This window comes from Ramularia collo-cygni, assembly GCF_900074925.1.
Source record: "Ramularia collo-cygni strain URUG2 genome assembly, contig: RCC_scaffold07, whole genome shotgun sequence".
Lineage (NCBI taxonomy): Eukaryota > Fungi > Ascomycota > Dothideomycetes > Mycosphaerellales > Mycosphaerellaceae > Ramularia > Ramularia collo-cygni.
In genome coordinates this window covers 1104164-1112513 of record NW_019716261.1, presented here as the reverse complement: position 1 = coordinate 1112513, position 8350 = coordinate 1104164, and the positions used below count along the sequence as shown (strand labels likewise).

Here is an 8350-nt window from a genome sequence, read left to right as displayed (position 1 = left end):
TTCGTATTCTATTCGATAGGGCGAAGGTCGTCTAGCTARTATTAGTATAAGGCCTCGATAATAGCRYCTAGCTTATAGATTTCGTACTTCTTAAGGCGCTCTTATAGCCTAACGCGCCTATTAAGAAGGATTAGGATAAATATTACCTTACGTATCTAAGTATCGGTAATACGTAAGAAGCCTAGGATACTATTTAAGCTTATCGTACTCGGCTCTAAGAGAGTTACTAACCGTATAAGTAGCCGCTCCGAGGTAGCTACTAGATTAAAACCGCCCTAACTACGAGGCCGAAAGACTAAGAGACTATCGTATTACCTACGAAAGCTTTAGGGGAAGTTCTCTAAGGAGCGGTTTAAGAGGGGATTAAAGGACGATATCTTATTATTTCTCTAGCGAAGGCTCGCCTTACTTACTAGACTACTAACTTAATCGAACCCGAACTTCTCGTATTCTATATAAGTAGCTATTACTACCGCCGGAATTACGAGTACTAGCTTCCGCTAAACGCTTATACTACGGCTTAGAGTACCGTAACTAGGAGATTAAGGACTTAAAGCTTTCTTAATTACCTATAGTTCCCTCTCCTTTTAGAGATCCGCCTTAGAGAGACTTAGATATAGCTTAGAAGTTACCTTACTTAGAGATAAGCCTAAAGTAGCGCCTAAGTTACGAGAGCGTAGAGAGCGCCTTAAGCTTATAACGATATCGCTAGTATTCGCCGTAGGTCGCTTTCTAAGTAATTTCGCGCTTAAGGTAACTAGCGGGTCTTAACTATTACCCTTCTTACTCTTATTACCGTCGTCGCTCTTCTTAGATCCCTCCGCCTAGCTATAAGTTATACGCTTATCGCCTATAGCTTCTTAATATATATAGCTAGTATAAGAGAAGACGTATATAATAGATAGAGGAAGGGGAAGTATTAATTAAGGGACTTAATTAGAGAAGGGGAAGATAGATATAAATACGGAGGAGGAGGTTAGTAGATTAAGAGGGCGAGTTAATATATATCCTAGTAGCTCTTAAGCTGCCGGATATACGTTACGCCTCGACGCTCCCGCACCCCGTATACTACTTCCGCTCCGCTACGCTATAACTACCTACTTAAGCCGAAGTAGCTAATCGTATACGTTATATACGTACTACTCTAAGCCGCTAGCTATATAAAGGATATAGCTTATAGTAAGGTAGAAGTAAACCCTACGTCTAAGCCTTTTACTTAAGCGATAGGGCTTTATAAAATAATCTATAGGGACCCCTTAGGTCTCTTAAGTAACTCCTATAGTTTTAAGGGTAAAACGACTTAGTAGGGGAGGATGTTCTTAAAGTCTCTACTTAAGAACTAAGCATATATACCTAAGGCTTAAGTAGCTACGTAACTTAGGCAGGACTATATAGCCGAGGAATTTTCCCTTAAGTAGATTCAATTAGAGTTCATCCATTTTAGAACACTGTGAACTGCAAACATCCTTCTGCCCTCCAAACCCCAGGTTTGTGGCAAGATACCAGGCCCGTCTTCACATGCTCTTGGCGGTAATCGTCGTCGTCGTCAGGCAAATGCGCATTTCCATTGCGCTGATACATGCCCCGTCTGCTCGACATTGAAGCTCGCGCAGTTTTTAAAACACCTCTACCGGGACCCGCCAACCACTAAGATCCGAAGCAGCTGCCCGTCCAGCAACGATTCGCCTACACACACGCAGCTCATATCGTCCCGTGTGCCGCGCTGCACTCCAAGGCAAGGGTTTACCTTCTGGCGCGCTGGGCTACTCTCCAAAGCWCATTTCCCAGTGCAACAACATTCACTCCAACGCACGCCACATGACGCTAGGCTGGGGCAAGCTCTGCCACGGCAACACCAGGGACGGGACCCTGGATGTTCTGCAGTGAGCACCGCCGCCATAGGTTTGAGCTTCACCCCATCGACGATCAGAAGCAAACAGTACCACGCGAGCTTCATCTCAAGGCGGGCGGCTCGTAGGCCAGCTCTACATACAACACCATTGAACGTGGGCGTCGCGTGAGCGCCGAGCAACTCCGACCAAAAGCAACGGTTTGTTGCAATCATTGCTGCATTCATCGCCATACTACAGGCTGCGTTCTTCAACACTCTTGTAGCAAGTACTGCGTTTGTGAACCGCGCGATATCGTGCGCGGAGCCGGCTTCGTCTCTCCGACATGCCGTCGCTCGACGTTTTTCCCGTGCTGCAATCATGCACGAAGCTGGACACCGGTAAGTGGATCATCGCTATTTCCTTCCCTCTGCGGTGTTGGCGGCATTGACGTTATGCCCAGAATCCACCATCTACGACGCGAAATTTTACCCCTACGAGACCATCGACGATGACCAGATATTCGCGGTAGCTGCCGAGAGAGATGTACGTACGACGTAGTCCCCACAATACATTCACATACTGACATTCCCACCAGACTTTTGTGTGTCGCCCGAGACTAGGCTCCGACCAAGCGTTTGAGCTGTTGTCTTGGTTTCGAGATGAAGACGTATGATCGTCGTCCTTCCACTTTTACGCATGCTAACACATGGCATAGGCGAAAGCAAGCGCGAACAGCCTAGCGTGGTCACGGGATCCGGTTACAGGAAACCCGTGGCTTTGCCTAGCTGGGGCCTGGCCAAGACACATCAAGATTATAGACATTGTGACTCGCGAGGTTGTACGTACTCTGTCGGGCCATGGCAAGGGAGTGAATGATTTGGCTATCTCGCCCCTTTCCACGAGCCTTCTCGCCTCCTGTGCAGAAGACACAACCATCAGACTGTGGAATCTGGATCCAGCATACGAGAAGAAACCGTGCGTGGCTCTGTTTGCTGGTGAAGGCCACAAATGGCCTGTCTTGGCTGTTTCCTTTCACCCGAACGGACGATGGCTCCTTTCGGGTGGCCAAGACACGGCCGTGTGTCTCTGGGCGGTTCCGACTCTCGAGGAGATTGACAACAATGGCACAGCTAGGCACGAGCCTTTGACTGTATACTACCCGCACTTTTTCACCAAGGAGCTGCACTCCAACTACGTCGATAGCATTGCATTTTACGGCGATCTCATCATCTCCCGCGCGGCTCGGGGTCAAATCGAAAAGTCCAAGGAAAACAACATCATTGTGTGGAAGATCGATGGCTTTGACCCCGACGAGCCAACCCCTGCACAGCCGCCAATACCTGTGCATGGCGAGCAGACTCGGTCGTCATTCCCACACAACACTGAAGGCCGCTTTCGGGGATTCCAGCGCCTACTGACTTTGGACATGCCGCACACTGACCGTCAGTACCATCGATTTGGCTTCTTCTGCCAGCCTGACATGCGGCCAATACTAGCCATGGGCAATCAAATGTCGCAAATTTATTTCTGGGATCTGCAAGGATTCGAGGAAGGCCTTGATCCGCGAGAGAAAGTAAAGGGAAAAAAGGGCAAAGGAAAGACTGCTGTCTCAAGAAGTGGAAGTCTCGCAACAAGCACAAGCACACGTAGGTTCCATCGGTATTGTGGCGTTGTTTGACAGGCACTAATCTGAAAACAGCGGACGGTACCCCAGCCCCTGCTGACTTGGACCATTCCGCTCTTGAGGATCGACTGAAGAACATTCWTCCACACCGCAAAATTGTGATCGGTACGAAGCTCTCTCCCAAGAACCATTTCGCTACTTCGCAAGTTGCTTGGAGCCCGGACGGGACATGGATGGTCAGCGTTGGCGATGAGAGCATGATGTGTATCTTTCACCGCGACAAGAGTGTCGTTGGATCGGGAGGTGCCAACAAACAGCCGTGAATTCGTCTGCGATTGGAGCGCTTCGCCTCATCGGACTGGAAGTGTGTAGAAAGCCCGCTCACCACAATGCGGGCGAGAAACGAATGTCAGGGACCTGTGGGCGGTCGCTTAGAAGGATCCAATCAGAGCAGCGTTGACATAACACACGGGTAAATGCGCCTCCTTCTGGGATCAGCGTGACGATGAGGAGACAGGGGTGTTCAGCCGACAGTTTGCATAAGATAGGCTACAGTACGTCAACCCGCGGAGATGATCAGTATGGCGGAACATGGCCATATGTGGAGACTGTGCACTAACTCGGGGAGTCGAATGTTACAATTCGAAATTGTGGTTGCTCTGACGATCAATCCCTGCCATGTGGCAGTGCTGCATAGTCCACGAGRCTTTCTTCTCTGTCATTGGCAGGCATTCGCGTACGAAGTAGCAAGCCAGGAAATGCCTCTAGGATCTCATGGTCCTTTGGAGGTCGTCTCTCCGCTGTCCAAAGACGCAGGCCGTGCCGTCGATTCACTGCTGACTGTGACCAGCCTCGACGCTCGCTTCGATGGGATATAGTTGCCACGCCTCGATAGGATCTCAGAAAGGCCGATTGTGCTGATCATGCATGTTGGGCACCAGAGATTGCGTGGCGATCTTGTCCACTCGTCTTGGGCGGAAACGATTGCAGCCATTGACCAACGCCAAGACATGTTCGACGTGAGCGAGCTCCCGCACGGGATCAGCGCTCCAGCATCAATCTTCAACGCTCTTCCCGGCTTCGTCGCCGTCTGCGGCTGCCGCAGTAGCTTGGGCTGTATCAGACACATCTGCAGGTCCTTCTCTCTCAGCCTTCACTTCCACATCCGGTTCGTCTGGTTTGGGCTCGGGCTCGTCGAGGAGGACTGTCACATCGTCTGCATCTGCGTCTTCGTCGCCCTCTGTATCTTCATTCACATCTTCTGGGGGAGTCTCCTCCTCCACGACAGTGGTCTTTCCAGAGGGAGGTACAACAGTATTGCTCCTTGCAATGGTCGGCACTGGGGCGTCCGCCTTTGCAACTTGTTCTGTTTCGGTGCTCGCCTCTTGCGCCTCATCTCCCTTTGAATCGTCCCCTGATATCGCGTTTTCCAGCGTCTCTTCCTTCACGTCGACTTCCGGGGACTCTGCCGCGTCGATCGCTATTTCTGGAAGCGCCTCCGGAGGCGACATGGGCTTCACGTCGTCCGACGACGTCTCCAAGTGCGCCGGATCCTCCTCCTCTTCTGCTTCCTCTTGTATTACCGTAGATACGGGCATTGTCACATTACTAGGTATTCTAGTATGCCTCTTCGTGGTATCTCCGAGAGAAATAACGTGGTTCACCGCTGGCTCGGAAGAAGCGGCCTCGGACGAGGGTCGCAGTATGACGGGTGGCGGAGGCCGTTCCTGGACATCATCTTCGGACTGTGGCGGGCGTCCCTCAGCCTCCGGTGGTATGGTGTAATTCTCGGGCTGTATCATGCCATACTCGTCACACACGGTTTTGAAGAAGATGTATAGGCCCGTAGATTCCTCCACACGCCAGAACATGTCGCGATGCTGGAACCAGGCATGTGCGTAAATTCGGTATACCCTACGAAAGATGTTGGTGATTTCCTTCATCTGCTGCTGTAGCACCTTGTCGCTGCCGCCTGCCGCGTTGCCCGAGCCGAGACCGAGTCGTGATGGAAACATCTTACTGCTCGTTAGAGAAGTCGCGGCCCAATCTAGGGTATGGCAGCAATAGTCGATCGCAGCGCAACTCTTGGGCGGGTCGTGGACGGCGCATAAGTACTGCCATTCGCTGGCTCGCATCTCAGGGCAGGTCGTCGGGCTGCAGGGTGGCACGTCGGCGAAGAGGTTCACAATGATGGCATTGGTCTTTTGAATGAGAAAGCGGGCCAGTTCGTACAGCCAAATCTCTTTGGCAGTATTGGGTGGCGGCTGGGAGAGCTGACGCGCGAGCTCCACGCCTACCGGCACAATCATGTTGGCGTCAGCTGGGTGCGTATGTGAGTAGTGTAGCGCTTTGAGGTGTTCTGTGAGTTGAAAGGCCGAATCGATCTGCACAACCACCACAGTCAGATATGTTTCGGCCACCTTCGTCTAGTCGTGCGTGGTAGCTACCTCGTGCAGCTCAACCAGAGGCGGGCCTTCTGCCATATCCTCCCTCTTGGTCCCCGGACGAATACGCCGCGACGCGCCGGTGTCGAGGTTGGCGCCGCCAGGTAGTTTCCCGTCATCTTCGTAGAGGGAAATGCCTGGTGATGTTGGCATCGTCTGGTCCTCGGCGATTGGGGGTGGACTGGGCAACCGCGGCGAGGATGACGGTGATACCACGGCAGCAGCCATGATTGCGATATATGAACGGAAATGCCCTGGAACAAGAGCTTGGTTCTGCGCCTGTTCACATGTAACGCGACGTTGTTCAACAAGGACCAATTGTCTCGAGCTAGAAGCTCCCGGTCCCAGTAAGGCTCGGCTCCGGCGCGAGCTCCGTGCCCTTCTCTTTCCCGCCCGGCTTCATGTCTCAGCGACACCGACATCGAAACCTCTGAAACTGCAACAATGGATGGAGACGCAGACGATGATGGCCCGCCAATGTTGGTCGCCGCAGACGGCGGCTCCAATGCAGTGGAAGCAGGACTTGCCTCTGAGATGGGCGATGTGACACTGGCCAAAGTCCCCATCACTATCATAACAGGTAGGATTTTGACAACGCTTTTCAACCATTTTTCGGTTGAGTAGGCAGGTCAAGTTCTCATCATTACCTTCGTTGATCCTCTCTCGCACGACAGGCTACCTTGGAGCTGGCAAAACAACCTTATTGAACTACATTCTCACTGCTCGCCATGGCAAGAAGATCGCGGTCATATTGAACGGTAGGTGTCGACCTCACAACAGTCCTCGAAGTGCATCGCCTGATACATGTATAGAGTTCGGCAACAGTAGTGATATTGAAAAGTCTCTCACCATCAATCAGGGTGATGAGAAAGCAGAAGAGTGGCTGGACCTCGCCAATGGCTGCATCTGCTGCTCAGTCAAGGACCAGGGTGTCAATGCAATCGAAGCCCTCATGGAGCGGCAAGGAACCTTTGATTATATCCTCCTCGAGACCACTGGCCTAGCAGACCCGGGAAATATTGCACCCATCTTCTGGGTTGACGACGGCCTTGGAAGCACGATATACCTCGACGGCATCGTGACACTCGTAGACGCCAAAAACATTATTCGCAGCCTGGACGAGCCCAACGTTGATGAAGCAGTTCATAATGATGATGATCACGGAGACCACAAAGGCCAGCTCTTGTCTACCGCACATCTCCAGATCTCTCATGCAGACGTAATAATCATCAACAAGACCGATCTTGTCTCCGCCGAGGAGCTGAACGCGGTGAAGGCCCGAGTACGCTCAATAAACGCACTAGCCAAGTTGCACGTCACAGATCATAGCCAGGTTCCGCAGCTGGAAGGCCTTGTCCTCGACCTGCACGCCTATGACAGCGTCACGGCTGAAAGCCTGGACTTTGCGAGTAAGGGACATAGCCATCTTGATCCTGCAATCGGGACATTAATGCTTACGCTACCTGTCCTCGAGTCTTCCATGCTGGACGGCCTGGATAAGTGGCTTCGGAGTGTGCTCTGGGAAAGTCGCATACCGTATCGTGATCCAGATCCTTCAAATGTTTGGGAGATTCATCGCATCAWAGGGAGGATACCCCTTCGCGATGGTGGTGTGAAGATACTCCAGGGTGTGCGTGAGATTTTTGAACTGATCGATGGCGACTCGACCGAGTCTCCGACTGGCAATGGCAAGATTGTCATCATTGGCCGGAGCATTGGGGGGAAGGATAACCTCGCAGCGTTTCAAAAGAGTTTGGATGCCATCTCGATAGGGAAATGGATGTAGTGGGCATGCAGTACAGGGGGACGGGGTCGCTGCCAGCGTCTTGCTTTAAACATGATCACGAAGCACAACGAATGTATTACTGGAAAACGACAGTCTTGAGCTTCACATGTTGGACTCTTAGCAATTTCAAGACTTGCCCTGCGACTGCAACGATCTGCCCTCCACCACCGGGCATGCCAATTCTGTCCTCGGAGGCACTCTGATGTAGCGAACCGCATGCTACATGGTGCTTGCTGGGAGCACGGAGGCGATCGCATTCCTGCATGATGGCTACCATCCCATTCGTGGCGAATGGAAGCGACCCCTCCACGCTCAATGGCCAATTGGAGGCCTCGAAGCGCCAATCACATTGCCAGGATGGTTGCCTGCGAAGCCTTCAGCGGTCCTGCGTGTGATACCCAGTGGGAGATACGATGTAGCGAGGATAGCAGGGTAATGATAATGGTAGGGCCTATGCGTGGCTTTTCGTTCTACAAGATCAGATGATACGGGGCGGCATGAATGCAATTGCACTCGCTGAAAGCTGAGTGTGTCCCCACGACAGCGTGGAAAGCTGGGCGTGATTCGTCAATGGTGATTCGTCAATGTGTGTGGGGTGGACGAGAAAGGAGGAAGCATAAATTGTCTTGCCTGCAAATTTAGGAACGGATGCTCTGGTACTTTG

At 51.9% G+C, this 8350-nt stretch overlaps 3 protein-coding genes; 2 read left to right on the top strand and 1 right to left on the bottom strand.

The window, feature by feature from the left end:
* Positions 1-2175: 2175 nt before the first annotated feature.
* Positions 2176-3779, top strand: RCC_05385 (uncharacterized protein; the record flags this gene model as incomplete). XM_023770656.1 has 5 exons in its annotated part: positions 2176-2230; positions 2293-2375; positions 2428-2499; positions 2548-3478; positions 3532-3779. 5 exons carry the CDS (start codon positions 2176-2178, stop codon positions 3777-3779), a joined length of 1389 nt encoding a protein of 462 aa, XP_023626424.1.
* Positions 3780-4511: 732 nt separating this feature from the next.
* On the bottom strand, positions 4512-6128 carry RCC_05384 (related to Mob1 family protein; the record flags this gene model as incomplete). XM_023770655.1 has 2 exons in its annotated part: positions 4512-5840; positions 5904-6128. The coding sequence occupies 2 exons, from the start codon at positions 6126-6128 to the stop codon at positions 4512-4514; spliced, it is 1554 nt and encodes a 517-aa protein (XP_023626423.1).
* A 216-nt stretch (positions 6129-6344) lies between these two features.
* RCC_05383 (probable dopamine-responsive protein) lies at positions 6345-7686 on the top strand (the record flags this gene model as incomplete). XM_023770654.1 has 3 exons in its annotated part: positions 6345-6480; positions 6575-6658; positions 6713-7686. The coding sequence occupies 3 exons, from the start codon at positions 6345-6347 to the stop codon at positions 7684-7686; spliced, it is 1194 nt and encodes a 397-aa protein (XP_023626422.1).
* Positions 7687-8350: the final 664 nt, after the last annotated feature.